The following is a 17,053-nucleotide window of genomic DNA, read 5'->3' as shown; positions in this document are numbered from 1 at the left end:
TCAGAACCATACATTTGCACATTGATTTGGCTTTAATCCATTTGACTGAACCCTTTGTAAGAGGGTCTTTTGAAAAATTCCTAGTCGTATTACAACAATCTCCTAATCTGACCGAGCTGCATCATGATGAACACTTTTGAAAGCAACAAAAACACACATAAATCAATTTTCATTGACATTTTTCGACAGACAGAACCCTTTATTTTATTCAGAATGAATGCAAACGTGCAATAGTCACACATAAACTATATGCACACATGCTTTAATAGGTCATAACTCAACCCTGCTGTCACTTCCCTCTCTCTCCCGATCAAGGCGAGGTACGCTGCGAACCCCCCAACAACCGCCTGGACCGCTTCACAGGAACGCTAACGTACGCCGGCCAGAAATACCCGGTGGACAACGAGAAGATCCTGCTGCGAGGCTGCACCCTGAGGAACACCGAGTGGTGCTTTGGACTGGTGCTGTTTGGAGGTGGGGAAGGATTCCTCATGGACCCGTATTTATAGGGAACCAGTGGAACCTTGTCACCGTGTTAGGAGATAGATAAGAAGAATAGAACTTGAAGCTTCTGATTTGACTCTTATTTCACTTCAAATAGAGGAAGATATGAGCAGAGATGATGACTTACGGGTTTCTGTTGCTGTTTTTTGGGGGTTTTTTTGCAGGTCCAGAGACGAAGCTGATGCAAAACTGTGGGAAGAGCACGTTCAAGAGGACCAGCATAGACCGCCTGATGAATGTCCTCGTCCTTTGTGTGAGTCCTCAAATTATGTTTTTATTTTTTATTTTATTTCACCTTTATTTAGTAAAGATAACCACATTGAAATTTGAATCTCTTTCACAAGGGGGCGTGGCCAAGATGGCAGCGTTGAACTTTCCCCACATAAAAACACAGACAACAGACCGAAAAAACAAAACAGCAAAAAGTTGAAAACATGAAAAAAAAAAAATCACATGAAAGAGACGACAGATTTATACAAGCCAGCAAGAATAGTAGTTTATTTTGCCATAAACACAACAAATATGTATGTTTTTAAGAATATTATTTCTATCTTAGCTTTATTTTTTAAATTAAAAGTATGTTCACAAACAGGGTTGAGGAGTTTGACTTCTTCAATGAAAATCTATCTGGCTTTGGTGTAAAAATATATGATAAAAATATATTTAGACATTTCATAAATATCTTATGAATTAAAAGCATCTTTTGCCTACATGTGGTTTACAAACTGTACCTTTTAACCTGGGCTCAGGTGTCGTTCTTGATGGACCGCCCATTGACTTCTGAATTCTACCCAAAACGTGCAGATTTTTGGTTTCCTGGCCTTCATGTGCACCATCCTGGCGATAGGAAACTGCTTCTGGGAGCTGAACGAGGGCTCACAGTTCACGGTGTTCCTGCCCAGACAAGACGAAAACACCGCCGGCTTCTCCGCCTTCCTCACGTTCTGGTCCTACGTCATCATCCTCAACACCGTGGTGCCCATCTCTCTCTACGTCAGGTAACAAAAGGAAACGCAAGCAACAAAATCAACAGGATTCTATCTGCTTCTCTCTTCAACTCCCGTTGTCTACGTCTCACGGCAGCGTGGAGATCATTCGTCTGGGGAACAGCTTCTACATCGACTGGGACAGGAAGATGTACTACGCGCGGAACGACACGCCCGCCGAGGCTCGCACCACCACGCTGAACGAGGAGCTCGGCCAGATCAAGTACGTCTTCAGTGACAAGACAGGGACGCTCACCCAGAATATCATGACCTTCAACAAGTGCTCCATCAACGGAAAATCCTACGGTAAGATTCGAGACATTGGGTACACCCCGAGTCTAGGCAGTTGTTCTTGTAGGTCTGAACAACAAAAGGACCACTAACTACTTTCTTAATTTATAAGAAAGATATGTCTTTCCATGATCTGTTATTCCCCTCGTTAACTTTTATCATTTTTAACACTTTTTACATCATTTGTCTCCATTCAGACACATGAGGCTGATAAATCCAGAGGTTCTGGTTTGATATGAGTTACATCATTTAAAATGTCCCCAAAACATTTAGCCTAATAAATAATGTCCAACGTTCAAAAGACACTGTAATCATATTCTGGCCTATTTAATAATTACATCACAATATCAATAAAGACAGTTGCAAATAATGAATAAATAACATTAACGTATTCGACAAGTAGAAATAGACACAGAACACAGTATAGATACAGAATGCAGGTTGTTATTCAAGTGCAGGTGTTTGTGAAACAGGTAACAGGCTACAGAGAGAAACAACTTTATTAGTATTAGTACAGTTCACATGTGTGCAGACACAAACTCCATCAAAAGTCTCCACAGCTGATAACGCCGGCTGACAGCTGATCCAGCTGTGATCAGCTGGTCCGCCTACAGACCAAAGGATGTGTAATTTCTCGAAAAACACTTTTCATCGTCTCCTCGCATTGGTTTTCCTTGGTTTTTGCAAGGAAAAGACCCAAGTGAGGTAAAACGTGGATGCACTCTAGAGACTTGGGATGTAGCCAGCCTGGTAATTTGATTTGTGTGTCGACAAATACATGAGCTCTGCGAATATCAAAACAAACGTGATACTGATCTCTGTAAAGAAACGTAGTACATGTACCTGTTACATAGTTCATAGTTCAAATCACTCAATAAGGCCGTATTCAGGGACACCAGAGGAAACTCTTTTTAATACATAATGTAGCTCGTATTCAGGGACACCAGAGGAAACTCTTTTTAATACATAATGTAGCTCGTATTCAGGGACACCAGATGAAACTCTTTTTAATACATAATGTAGCTCGTATTCAGGGACACCAGAGGAAACTCTTTTTAATACATAATGTAGCTCGTATTCAGGGACACCAGATGAAACTCTTTTTAGTACACAATGTAGCTCGTATTCAGGGACACCAGATGAAACTCTTTTTAGTACACAATGTAGCTCGTATTCTACAAAAGGTTGAAAAAAAGACACTAAATGGAGACTAAAAATGGAGAAAAACAACCCACTAATAATTGCTAAATTCATTCATATCAACAAGGAAAAATACCAAAAAATTTAGAACGTGAAGAAATATAACTATAATATCAACAGTTGTATGTATCCTAACAATAAAAAGAGTGTTTTTCTTCTGTATTCATCATGTAACTGGTTCATTTATGTTTCTTATCATCTGTTTTCTTTCTCTTCTTGTCAGGGGATGTGTTTGACTACACAGGTCAAAGACTAGAAATCACTGAGGTGAGTTGGACTTCAGCAATCCTTCACACCTAAATGGCAAATTAGGTGATTTGTTGGTGGTTTTTTTACGTACTCGGCAGCTTCCCTTTCTGTTTACAACTACAAAAATAACTGAAGAGCATTTACCAATTCCTGTCACAAGGGTTACAGCATGTCGACGAGGCTTCAGGCTCCCTCATTTCATTTTTTCTCTCTCTCTCTCTCTCTCTCTCTCTCTCTCTCTCTCTCTCTCTCTCTCCAGCACACGGAGACGGTGGACTTCTCCTCCTTCAACCCGCTGGCTGACCCCCGCTTCATGTTCCACGACCACGCGCTGGTGGAGGCGGTGAAGCTGGAGAACCCGGAGGTCCACGCCTTCTTCAGACTGCTGGCCCTCTGCCACACCGTCATGGCCGAGGAGAAGAGAGAAGGTGAGGAGGGACTGAGTGTTTCTGTGTGACCAATAAAAACACAGACTCACACCTGTTTCATGATAATAAACGCACACACATGTAGTTATTGAATATACCACTGATATCCTTTAAAACAGAGGGGGGTTTGATTCATATTGCATTCGGACTCAACTTGACAGCATTAATGTATTTCAGGTAATTGATCTTAAAAGCTTTTAGAAAATGAACAGCAGCAAAACTGGCATGGTCCTAATAAATCCACATTTTTTAATTTACCAGTATGACTTTCAGGAAGTGCTTCAACTTGTTAATGAACTTATTGCTGTTTGTCACAATCATATCAGAGTTTCTATTGGCCCAGAGCTAACGTGAGTGGAAGTAATTTAAATAATATGCTTGTTTGAATGGAGCAAATGGTCCCCATCAGTAGATAAGCACCTTTTAATGATATTTAAAGATTTCCCGGACCCCCTGACAGAAGGCCACACACCCCACCCTGAGAGTCACTGGATTAAACATTAAACGTGTTGAACAAAGTGACCAGAAATCACCAGCCCGACCCGCCGTCCTGAAACCTCGTCCTCTGTTGACCTCTTTGCTCCTTCAGGGGAGCTCTTCTACCTGGCCCAGTCTCCGGATGAGGGCGCTCTGGTGACGGCGGCGAGAAACTTTGGATTTGTCTTCCGCTCACGAACGCCAGACAGCGTTTCCATCGTGGAAATGGGAAAGCAGCGCAGCTACGAACTCCTGGCCATCCTGGATTTCAACAACGTCCGCAAGAGGATGTCCGTCATAGGTATGCCGATAATGTATTATTGGGAATAATGTCATAGTAATAAAGGTAATATAGGTACTGTTCTCAAACAGCTGCAAACCATATTGTGTGCATGTGTGTGCTCAGTTAGGAGTCCGGAGGGGAAGCTCTCTCTCTACTGTAAAGGTGCCGACACAATCATCTACGAGAGGCTGCATCAGTCCTGCAGCAAGCTGATGGACGTCACTACAGAGCACCTAAACGTCAGTAATATTTCTCTGTGTCTGTGGGATAAGATGTCTTCTTTCTTGCTGGATGTTTGTCTCTGCATGCCTGTGTGTTGGTCCTTCAGTCATGTGTCAGGCGTGTCGCTGTGTCTCCTTAAAGACAAAGTTCATCCTGGTGTGTGTGTGTGTGTGTGTGTGTGTATGCTCCAGCCAGCTGTTACCATTGAGTAGCATGAAGTCAATGGAGGAGTCACACTAAAACCTTGTGCTGCCCTGGAAGCATAATTCATTTAGTTGGACTGCTTGGGTTTCATAATAATAATGAAAATATCTTTTGTACTTGCCTAAATGGTTGAGGTAATACAAAGAAAAAAATAACGAGCAGAAATGGGAGACAGGGAGGCTGATCCACATCTCCTTTAGTTAAAAAAAAGAAACAGTTTTGGGACTGCGAGTTTTTGAGATTTTAGCTGAGGTTGATTTCAGATATTGAAAAGTAAAACCTTAAAAATCTCTAAAACCAAAGCGATTAAAATGTGGATTATGCATGTGATATTTATTGTCAGCGTATATTTCTTGTTGTCAATAAATCCCATAAAGAGACCAAAATAACAACAATGCATTAGTGCGTCTCGCAGTGCTTTCTGACTTCCCTTCTTTGTCTGCGACACCCAGTCCGACTGAAGACGTCAATCTTTATATTGTTATACAAGAGGCTCAGTCATTTCCTAAATCAGCTGGACACTGCTGTTTATTATTATGATTCAAACCGGAGGAAATAGTGAATTTGTTGGGGACTAATTTTAGAAATTACTTATTAGTAAATATTTAAGTTTAAGGCCGTATTACACAAACTGCCTCCTTATCTATGTTCTCTAATGACGCCGAAAACTATTAGTAGCTGCAACCTCCTTCGTTCATACGGACAAATGATCTACGTGTCTAGATTTTAAAAACAGGATTAAGCATCATTTGAGCAATGACTGTACTTGTCCCGCCTGAATTTTTTGATAATGCAATTTGCAATTTTTGTTTTTAAGTCTGTCGTCTCTTTTATGTAAGTCTTTTTCAAATGCTTTTCTGTTGTTACCCAGTGCAGCACTCTGGCTAATTGGTGTGTTTTTAATCATCGACGGTACAGAGGAATGATCTTTAGCTGCACAGGAATTTTGTCATTTTTCTTATATCCATCCTCTCTCCTTCTCATCTGAACTCTCGTACTGTCTCTCTTTTATTTCTAGTCGTTTCCTCTCCGTTTATTTTGGCTCTTTCTTTCAGTTCATGTTGTACAAAAGTTAAACAACTGATTATCTCCTGTTTGTCTTCCCTCCTGTCTGGAGTTTATTACCTGGATCGCAACATTTACACAGCCGAGTTTCTGTTTACAACTTCCAATGCCATCAGCTCGTGTGTGTGTGTGTGTGTGTGTGTGTGTGTGTGTGTGTGTGTGTGTGTGTGTGTGTGTGTGTGTGTGTGTTCCTCCAGGATATGTGCGGTGTATGTTTACATGTGAGCCTGCATGTGAAGTGTTCATTTATAGAAGTATGTGCATGCCGATGTGCAGGAGTTTGCAGGGGAGGGCCTGCGGACTCTGGCGCTGGCCTACAAGGATCTGGATGAGGAGTATTTCAACCAGTGGAAACAGCGCCACCATGAGGTCAGCACCGCGCTGGACGACCGGGAGGGCAAACTGGACGAGCTGTACGAGGAGATAGAGAAGGATCTGCTGGTAGGAAAAAGAGCTTCAGTTAATCTCTCTAAAAAAGCATTTTTATATATTTGAATGTCGGTTATGTATCTGAATGTTTGTGTCCAGCTGCTTGGAGCAACAGCCATAGAAGACAAGTTACAAGACGGAGTACCTCAGACTATCGAGCAGCTGTCCAAAGCCGACATCAAAATCTGGGTTTTAACTGGTGACAAGCAAGGTACACAACTCTAAATATTATGAGAAATATTTCATTTATAACGTATTGTATATCTCTTTTGGATTATGTGTGTCTGAATTATAATGATAAGAACAGCTGTCATTAGAAACACTGCACTGGGTCTCCTCCCCTCTAAAAACAACATCCATTTGTTTTTTATGTTTTGTAAATTTGCAGCTGTTCTTATTAAAATCAGACTACAACACCCAAACTGTTCCACTACTCTGCTCTTTCACTTTCCAGTGGACGGCCAGCCTCAACCTATTTTACCCCTAAAGCAGAAATTTAGCAAAATGACCAAAGGACTCCAAACAGCTGCTCAGGCCTTCTCCTATCTACGACGCACATCTGTACTTAATTCTCTTTAAAAATGTCACCTTTACATCAGTGTCATAAGTAACGAATCACATAACGAACGCCATGCAGAATCATTGTCTGCTTACTGATGTTGAGTATTTGTGTTGCAGAAACTGCAGAAAACATCGGGTACTCGTGCAACTTACTGCGGGAGGAGATGAACGAGGTCTTCATCGTCTCGGGAAACTCACCGGAGGATGTCAGACGGGAACTGAGGTCCGAGCACGTTTACACCGAACAGGAGGAAACTTGGCTAATTAGAAAATGTTTCCATGCATCCATCCATTTTTTTTAATTTATATTTTCAGAAATGCACTGACCTCCATGAAACCGGCGGAGGACTCTGTGTTACTGCCAGGAAGGACTCTGGGTAAAGGTGTGAAAGTGATCCCAGACGAGGAGGTAAACGGAGACTATGGCCTGGTCGTCAACGGACACAGCCTGGTACGCCGTGAGATGTCTCCTAATTACAACGCATGCCCTAACTGTCCTCTCTGACTGGTGTTGCCTATTACTTAAAGGGAAAGCTTGGGTGTTTTGAAGTGGGGATGTATGAGGTAATTACTCAAAGTCAGTGTATTACCCGCGGTAGATGACGGTCGGCAGGCCGGCAGTTTGGAGAAACGGACAGGAGTTCCAGCATGGGAGCAAAGCAATATCAGTGTACTCTCTATTTAGAATATTTACTGATGGGGAACTGAACTCAACGTGAATTTTATACATATATATATATATATATATATATATATATATATATATATATATATATATATATATATATATATATCTATACTTTGTTAATGGAGACTTTGAAAAGGGCACAGAAAAGTTTCCCTTTCATTTCACTGATTCTGAATATAGCATGCATTTAAAAAGATATAGATTTTTTTTTAGGTGGGTCTTTCTCTTAGGTGTCTAAAATGCGTCCACAACAGTACATTACTTTGCTCCTGTGCTGGTGTTCCTGGTATTTTGCCATTGCATCAAAACCTTTAAGGTCTAATAAATGAGCTAAATGCTCTTTGCTGATGGCCAGGAGAATCCAGAACGCAGCAAAATACGAAAAAAAGAGAAACTACAGTCTCTGCAGATACACTTCTAGTGGGTCATAATAGAGAGGGATTATTTCAGTCTATACCTTTTTAAAGATCTATTAAGGAACATTCCTTAATGTTATGCGAAAAATGTTTTACTTTGGAAATCCATCAAACATATTCAATGAAGCTACAATGAAGATAATTACATTTTTTATGATGAATTTGATCAGAAATTAGTCAAACTTATGTTATGTTGTTGTTTTTCATACAATCATCGGGTGTGTAACCAAATCAACGTTTTAAAGGCATCACAAGTGTCTCCTTTTTATTTGTTTTGTGAACGATCACATCTGATCTCTAAATCTGACCAGTGTCCAAGCTCATATAACCTCCTGTTGGTATTTTAGCTACATGGACATCTGCAGCTGCTGACTCGTTTTCAGCTCTTGTATAATTCCTGCCTCTCATCACTTCTCTATTCTCCCCCCCCCCCCCCCTCTGTTCCCTCAGGCGTACGCCCTGGAGCGCAGCATGGAGCTGGAGTTCCTGAGGGCGGCGTGCATGTGTAAGGCCGTGATCTGCTGCCGGGTCACTCCTCTGCAGAAGGCTCAGGTGGTCGAGCTGGTCAAGAAGTACAAGCAGGCGGTCACACTGGCCATCGGAGACGGAGCCAACGACGTCAGCATGATCAAAGGTATCAGCGCCGCGGCAGAGAAGCTTTATGTGTGGACGATAAAGAGAGATAAAATACATATGTTCAAATATGTTGCTGCTACAACAGGTGGGAAATGCAGCTCTATTGGGCTTATGGTTCCCATTAATAAAGCTTTGATAAACTGACCAGAGCTGATCAATTTATAGATTTTTCGATTGTTACAGTTATTTGGTAGCCATTTGGTAGCCATGATAGTCCCTTTATCGATTTAGACACTCCCCACAAATTGATTAATGCTGCTTGAAGTTGTAGCATTTGTATAGGATGTATATGTCGTCACTGAAACCAGAAACAAACTGACTGAAATTTTGTTCACAAACAGCAAATATAAAGACTTTTTACTCTCGCAGTTTTCGGATTTAGAGAAATTCAAACGCCCGTTTCTTCTTCTTCTGTCTGTCCTCCCAGCGGCTCATATAGGAGTTGGCATCTCGGGTCAGGAGGGCATGCAGGCCGTGCTGTCCAGCGACTACTCCTTCGCCCAGTTCCGCTTCCTGCAGCGCCTCCTGCTGGTGCACGGCCGCTGGTCCTACCTGCGCATGTGCAAGTTCCTGCGCTACTTCTTCTACAAGAACTTCACCTTCACCTTCGTCCACTTCTGGTACGCCTTCTTCTGCGGCTTCTCTGCACAGGTGAGAGAGGGAAGTACGATGGAGGGAGGGAGGGGGGGAGGAGGGAGGAGAAGAAAGGACTGTGATAAGGGGAATGAGGGGTAGAGGAAGAGGAAGGCCAGCCTTATATTTGGACTGAATGATTCATTTCCCTTATTTAGTCTGACCTGAGAAACATTAAGACCAGACTTATGAATTTGAAGTCAACTCTGAAGGGAGTAATATGTTGGAAATAAAGAACAAAGCAGTTCCATATAAAGGTGTATTGTTTTTTAATTTTAAAAAATAGATAAATATAGATAAACATCATTAAAAAAGATGAAAATATGAATATGGTCGAGAAGCAAGACTTACTACAGTGGTCCTCCACCCAAATAATAAACAAGATAATATAGAAAATATGATTTCTGAAAAATAAATAAATTGTAAATACAAAGTAATTAAGTAATGCAGTACTAATCAACTGAGAATGATCCTGTAATAAAGAAAAGGTTCTGATTAAAGGAGGATAAAGACACACAGACTTTGATAACTTTGATAATAAGGATAACAATTGAGTAGACATCATGAATAAAATGATATTAAGCTGATAATTATATCCAGGTTGGTATTTCATATCTGTGAACCACAAAGTCTCTGAAAATACTGTCCTAATTTTACGAAAAAGAAAGAGTCAGACATTGTATTGTATCGGAAAGTGGTAGAAAGTACATTTACTCAACTACTGTACATCTATGTTCTTCTACTTTCTACTTCTACTCCACTACTTTTCAGCGATAAATATCGTCCTTTTTACTCCACTGTAGTCACATGGCCACTAAAGTTACTTTTCAGATGAAGATTTGACCTAAAACAACATATGATTAGATTATGAATACAACACATTGTTTAATATTAAACCAGTGGCTCCCGACATTCTTGGCTCGTGACTCCTTTAAAAAAAACAAAAAACGTCCGCCCTTGAAAGTTTTTATTTCGTCAGATGATGTCATTTAAATAACTGTTTGATGAGGTTAAATGATCCAATATAAAACACTAATAACAGCAAAAAAAATGAACATAAATGTTTGTTGTGGTTCTTCTTTCCCCTCCCATTAATCATCTCGTGACCCCTCAGATTTATCTTCAGACCTGTTGCTACTGAACTTATCTGCTGTAAATTAAGTAGTTCAAACAGAGCAATGTTTTTACACACTGATATATGTAATGTAAAATGTAGTATTTGATGATATGTTTTGCCTATAACAAGAAATAAATATAAAAAAATAATTCAACTACTGGTAAAACGTATTTGTCATTTCACTGGGACTTAAAGTAGGATTTTAAATGATGGACTTTTTTATAAGGAAGTATTTTTATATTGTTGTACTGATATTTATATCTGAGTCCTTTTTCCACAACTGTTACTTGAGACTTGTTGTAGAAGTTTTTTAAAATAGTTGTGACTTTGCTTTTCAGACGGTGTATGACGAGTGGTTCATAACACTCTACAATCTGGTGTACACAGCACTACCTGTACTGGGAATGAGTCTGTTTGATCAGGTGAAATACACTTTTTAAACGATCACCTTTTAGACGAGGAATAGAGCTGACGGAGCAGAAAACATAAACACACGGCCTCTTTGTCTCCCTCCTGCTGGTCAGGATGTGAACGACGTGTGGAGCTTCCAGCATCCTCAGCTCTACGTTCCCGGTCAACTCAACTTGTACTTCAGCAAGAAGGCCTTCTTCAAGTGCGCCCTCCACAGCGGCTACAGCTCCATGGTGCTCTTCTTCATCCCCTACGCAGCCATGCACGACACCGTGAGGGACGACGGGAAGGACGTCGCCGACTACCAGTCCTTCGCCCTCCTCACGCAGACGTGTCTGCTGTTTGCCGTCACCATCCAGGTACGAGGAAAACCTTTTTTTTTTTTTTTTTATCTTCTCTTTTGTTTCAGACTTTAGAAGAATTACTCATATGTGTTTGTTTTCTCTTGTTGTACAGTTGGGGTTTGAGATGTCTTTCTGGACGGCGGTGAACACTTTCTTCGTGTTGGGCAGTCTGGCCATGTACTTCGCTGTCACGTTCACCATGTACAGTAACGGCACGTTTCTCATGCTGCCGTCGGCCTTCCCTTTCATAGGTGAGTGTTGACCTCATAAACTCGCCATACAGATGTGTTTCTACGTTTCCGTGCATGTCTGCTCTTAACAAAAGCTTTGTTCATTCTTTTATAAGAGGCTTTGTGAGAGTAAAGGTGGCAGCATGATACAAATGAGTTGAATTATGCTTCCAAATTTTGTTTGCAGTGATGAAGGTGAAGGTTAAACTATAAAAGTCAAGAGAAGACCTCGACAAACGTAACAATACAACCTTGTGTGTGTGTGTGTGTGTGTGTGTGTGTGTGCGCGTTTGTCCAGGAACAGCCCGAAACTCTCTGAACCAGCCCAACATCTGGCTGACGATCCTCCTCACCTCCATCCTGTGTGTCCTTCCTGTTGTTACCTACCGCTTCCTGTTTATTCAGCTCTGCCCCACCATCAACGACAAGGTACAGATGGAACTTCTCTCCACTCGACACTCAAAGCTGCACTTGTTTGAATTTTGAAGAAGTCGTGAAGAGGCTGGTCTCCTCTGTCAGTGTGACTTTAGCAATTGCATTTAACAATCCATAGATCTGCTCAGTTATCATAGAAAGAAAAGACGTTTCTTATAACTCCAGAACCGGCCTGAGAATCTGTTTTTAAGTTTTTTCTTCAGGGTCAAAGTACTGCAGTGATGGTTGTCTGTACATACACGGGTGCTCTGCAAACAGTACCTGCTAATAGCTAATTGGGCATACTTTTAATGGTGCCAATTTGCCAAAATGTAGGTATAAAAATATAGGCTAAAAATAATAGGTGCTCAAGTTGCAGCCCACAGCCGACTCATTGACTCCACGGCAACATTATACTTCTGGTTCTCCAAAACCCCCAAATTATAGGAGCTGTTGTTCCAAAACTTAGAGCAGGATTACCCCCCAAATAAAAGTAAGACACTGAATACTAATAGTGTCAGAATATATATCGTTGTTTCTGTTGCACGAGGTTGGAGGATGTACATTATGCATCCCAACAATTATGATTCAGATTTTCAGGGTTTCTTCTGGCTTCTTGTAGACCCAACATTTTACCTAATGAATCACAAAAAGGGCCAGCAAGTGTTTAAGTAAACGTCCGTCTCTCCAACATTTTAACTCTGTCAATTCAATTTAGTTCATTTAATTAATTGGCGTCAAATCATAACATCACAAATATTTGGGTTTAGAGAGAAAGAAAGACACAGAGATCCACAGCAACAACAATAATAGCACAACAGCTATAATATTAATAACAATAGTACAAATATTAATAATGGTAGCGGTGGATATAATAGATCATAATAGATCATCTAATAATCATAGAAATATGACTACTACTAATAATGATAAAAATAGGAGCAATGGATATATACAATTATGACAATATTAGCAGTAATAGTAGCAGTAATAATAATAAAAATATGACTACGACCACGAATAGAAATAGAAGCAGTGGATGTAATAGAATGATAATAACAATAGAAATATTACTACTACTACTAATAATAATAATAGAAGCAGTGGATGTAATAGAATGATAATAACAATAGAAATATTACTACTACTACTACTACTACTACTAATAATAATAATAATAATAATAATAATAATAATAATAATAGAAGCAGTGGATGTAATAGAATGATAATAACAATAGAAATATTACTACTAATAATAATAAAAATAAAAGCAGTGGATGTAATAGAATGATAATAACAATAGAAATATTACTACTACTACTAATAATAATAATAATAGAAGCAGTGGATGTAATAGAATGATAATAACAATAGAAATATTACTACTAATAATAATAAAAATAAAAGCAGTGGATGTAATAGAATGATAATAACAATAGAAATATTACTACTAATAATAATAAAAATAAAAGCAGTGGATGTAATAGAATGATAATAACAATAGAAATATTACTACTAATAATAATAAAAATAGAAGCAGTGGATGTAATAGAATGATAATAATAGAAATATGACTGATAACGTCATTGTCTGCCCAAACTTTCAGGTGATGTTCAAGGTGCGACAGGCCAAAGCCACCCCTCCCTCTCCGCCTCGACGCACCCGCATCCGCCGCACCAGCTCCCGCCGCTCAGGCTACGCCTTCTCGCACGCGCAGGGCTACGGGGACCTGGTGACGTCGGGCCGCTTCCTGCGGCGTCCCGCCTTGACGCGCTCTTCAGGTTTCGTGCACGCGGGACGCACCACCACGAGCTTCAGCCCCATGGGACGATCGGCCGGGTACAGCCCGACGGGGCGCCCCCAGAACGCCAAGGTCCCGGACGTGGAGGTGACGTCGCTGCAGATGTACAGGACCATCACAGATCCCGCCCTCTGACGGACAGCTGGTTCGCTTCAAGGTGGACGATCTGGGAGAAGGAACAATGCCAGCTGGACAGTTTAAAAGCTCCCATCTGTACATCTGTTACCAAGATGAACTTGCTCGGGCTTTCCAGAGAACTTCACGTCAAAGATGGTTCGCGATCCGTCTCTCGTCTGCTCGGACGCCCAAGACGAGGTTAGAAAAGTTCACGACTTGTGCTCCAAGCATTTTGTTTTGTAATAGTTTGATCAAAGGGAAGGGTAGCCACAGCTAAATGTGTCGCCACTCCTGAGGGATCTCTTCCTTTTAGATCATGAGTGTTCATGTGAAACATGCCTCATACAGATGACATCTCTCTGACAATGGAAACGGTTCAGAGAGGCGATTCACTTTCAGGTAGGAACAACCACAGAAGGGAAACATTTTGGCTTCACGAGGAGGACAAAGTGTCATCATGTTTACAGGCTACCCAGACTTCCTTTTCCCTGGGGGTCCACATGCACAGCAGGCCTTTGTACAGAGGAGACGTTTTGCATAAGAATATTTAAAATTTTGTACTTTTAAGTGTTTTTTAAAAAGCATTTTATTATCCTATCTGGCAAGCTGTTAGCACTTTGTCAGCGTCACATGACAGTGGGAGAATGTTTGAAAGATCACGAATGTGCCGTAAACTCGGTGGTCGAGAGGAGAAGAAGTTATGAAGTTATGAAAAAATTCATTTGCAGCAGGATTCGGCATCCATGACCCATCCAGCTTTTGTTGGGCATTTTCTCTCCTTACATGTTTTGTGTCATCACCGTCTTGTTTCCTGAAAATATGTCTTGTAATTTAAATGAATTTAGGAGAAAAAAACAAATCCTTTCTGTGGATGGGATTCTATTTTTGATTCACACTCAAAATAAGCTGCTCCCGCTTCGTCGAGTAATCGGTCGTTTTGGTCTCAACTGACTAAGATTTGTTGAGTCGATTTGTTGTTTTTAATGCTTTTTGACTTATTTCCAAGTAATTTATGAGCACATCTCTGGTAAACACAACATTTTAACTGGTGCTTTTGTGTGATTATTTGTGGAGAAAATCAGTTTTACAGATTAAATCAAGTAATCGAATAGTGTTAGTCGACCTAGAATGTGTTTGGTCGAGGACAGCCGACGTGCCTCAGTGTGAAGGTCTGAATCGTACGTGGATTAAAACCAGATCACGTCTAGATCCAGTTTAGAGCAATTGTAGTTAAAATACACCAAAATGTGTCTTAAATTCACCTCGAGTGACCACATTCAGCATCCCCGCTGATGAAAAGAAGAATGCACATTTCCACTTCATCAAACAGCAAGAGAAATGGACTACGGCCACTATACAGACTTGAAAACGATGTCCGAGCTGTTTGCTGTAGGAAGAATCGACCACATCTACCTGCGTTTGGGAGGTTTATCGTACTGTACACACACACACACACACACACACTGCAAAGAACGACGTGGTGATCCTTTAATCCATGTGTGTCCACACGTCCATGAGAAGCCAGTTCATCGTCTCCAGTGCAGTCCTCAGTGCAGTGATCGGATCACGCGGTGCACCGCTCAGACCGTTCCCATGAACTTTCAATTGTGCAGCATAAGTCAGAAGGATTTTATACCCCATTTTATCATCATGCATAGTGATTATTTCAAAATCATGCATTTTCTTTCGCCACAAGCTCGCTGCTGTTTGTCCGACAATCAACTCGGTCGTTAGCCGTATTTCTTCTAATACAAAAAGCGGTTTGTCTCGGCTGTTTCTCGCTGGTTTCCAACATCTTTCTCTCTTAAGCTCGCTGAAAATAGGAGCTGAAGATGCCTTGATATTAACAGAAAAGGATATTCCTGTATAATGCATCGCAGGAACAACAATGACAAGAAGAAACGGATGTTAAAAAAATATGTTGTGTGCAACCCATTCCAGGATTAGCAATATGTGTTATGTGAAGCACATCTTTTTAAAGTCAGGTGTTATTTTGAAATGTCATGTTCGTTGTTTTACCACAGCCTGAAGACGACAGCTGGTCTTTCATATATAACTTGGTATGTGAAGGTTTAAAGAAATACTACAGATTATTACAATAGTAATATTTGATAGCCGCCCATGTCTCGTGGTATCCATGAAGATGCACTTACTGGTTTTATTCACTCATCAGTTTCTTTAATCTGTTAACGCGATGCGATTCAGACTTGAATGTACTAGCCCACTAGGGAGCCCACTAACCCTGGTGGTGAGCCAAAGACTTTTAAATTACGAGTGAGCGTCACGAGAGGCAGGATGTCTGAGAGATGAACCACAGGATTAAGCTTGCAAAAGAATATTCTTCCTGCCTGAACTAGAGCTTCATTTACCTGGAGGTCAGTGTGGTGAAGCTGGTTTGCACCAGTTGTTATTTTACTGTAAAGTTTTATATAAAAAAATATGTCAAACGTTTGAATAAGCAGAATTAACTGCATGTTTGTAAGACTGTTGCTGCAATAATTAAATAAGTGTTCATTCTTTTTTCTTTTTTTTTTTTTTACATCAGGTTTTCTTGTTTGTCTTCAGTGTTTTGAGGGAACATCTGGTGACTATAGTTTCAGGTGTTAACACTTCCATCGTACCGGGGCCCGTTTCACCAAAAGCAACCTGCGAGCGCTGCTTACACACAGACCACAGGAGGCGGCAGCTTCACAAATGTTGTCCAAATCGCAGGGTTTTTTGTTTTTTTTTTGCAAATGTGGTGAAATGAGCCTCTGAGTTCCATTAATCAGAGCTTTGTCTGCACTGTCGATGCAGAATCAGTTCATTCAGAGTGGCCACTACCCGGTCCACTGATGTCTTTCTCCTGTTGTTCTGTGGTACCTTTCAAAGTAAACTGTAGCAATAATGAAAACGTAAGATATTTATGAATATATTACTGTCATTATATATCTCTATCCCTGAAGACTGAAACTGTTTCTCAAATATGACAAAATATAAAAAAAAAATGTAGCTCCGCTCTTTCTCATAAGCATTTTGTATCGTTTTGTACTCAAAGTTTTTACTGCAATAAAAAAGATCTAAAAGATCAATGATGTCTTGTCTGTGCTGTTTCTACTGTAGTTATTTTTATTTTTTTTTACCATTTTTCAATTAAGAATAAGATGCTATTTTCCTATTCTTTATCTGTTGCTGTAATTCAACGGTGTTTCTAAAACTCTGAAATCAAAATGTTTCACTGTAATCTCTCAATCAAAGTCAAACAGTTCAATAAAAAACCACCAATGGTGCTAATCAGAATTTAGTTTGCTCCTAATCTGCTATGTTTGTTTCCCTACAGGACTCTGTTGTACACACATTAAACTC

At 40.4% G+C, this 17,053-nt stretch overlaps 1 protein-coding gene across 1 annotated transcript in view; it reads left to right on the top strand.

The window, feature by feature from the left end:
* LOC137879808 (phospholipid-transporting ATPase ID-like) overlaps positions 1-16,779 on the top strand; it is a 45,191-nt gene extending 28,412 nt beyond the window's left edge. The window contains exons 10-28 of the mRNA XM_068720707.1: positions 316-474; positions 669-757; positions 1,309-1,502; positions 1,588-1,796; positions 3,205-3,248; positions 3,490-3,658; positions 4,248-4,436; positions 4,542-4,657; positions 6,186-6,350; positions 6,438-6,549; positions 7,017-7,122; positions 7,215-7,350; positions 8,454-8,637; positions 9,067-9,290; positions 10,728-10,811; positions 10,914-11,159; positions 11,257-11,395; positions 11,673-11,803; positions 13,397-16,779. Of these exons, the coding sequence (XP_068576808.1) occupies positions 316-474; positions 669-757; positions 1,309-1,502; positions 1,588-1,796; positions 3,205-3,248; positions 3,490-3,658; positions 4,248-4,436; positions 4,542-4,657; positions 6,186-6,350; positions 6,438-6,549; positions 7,017-7,122; positions 7,215-7,350; positions 8,454-8,637; positions 9,067-9,290; positions 10,728-10,811; positions 10,914-11,159; positions 11,257-11,395; positions 11,673-11,803; positions 13,397-13,726 (3,026 nt within the window). The 3' untranslated portion in view covers positions 13,727-16,779. The remainder of the gene's footprint in view (positions 1-315; positions 475-668; positions 758-1,308; positions 1,503-1,587; positions 1,797-3,204; positions 3,249-3,489; positions 3,659-4,247; positions 4,437-4,541; positions 4,658-6,185; positions 6,351-6,437; positions 6,550-7,016; positions 7,123-7,214; positions 7,351-8,453; positions 8,638-9,066; positions 9,291-10,727; positions 10,812-10,913; positions 11,160-11,256; positions 11,396-11,672; positions 11,804-13,396) is intronic.
* Positions 16,780-17,053: the final 274 nt, after the last annotated feature.

The sequence above is a fragment of the Cebidichthys violaceus genome, unplaced genomic scaffold, assembly GCF_023349555.1.
Source record: "Cebidichthys violaceus isolate CVI_PGR_0920_01 unplaced genomic scaffold, fCebVio1.0.p SCAF_26, whole genome shotgun sequence".
Taxonomy (NCBI): Eukaryota; Metazoa; Chordata; class Actinopteri; order Perciformes; family Stichaeidae; genus Cebidichthys; species Cebidichthys violaceus.
Note: the sequence above shows the minus strand (reverse complement) of the source record. Positions and strands in the feature narration are given on the sequence as shown.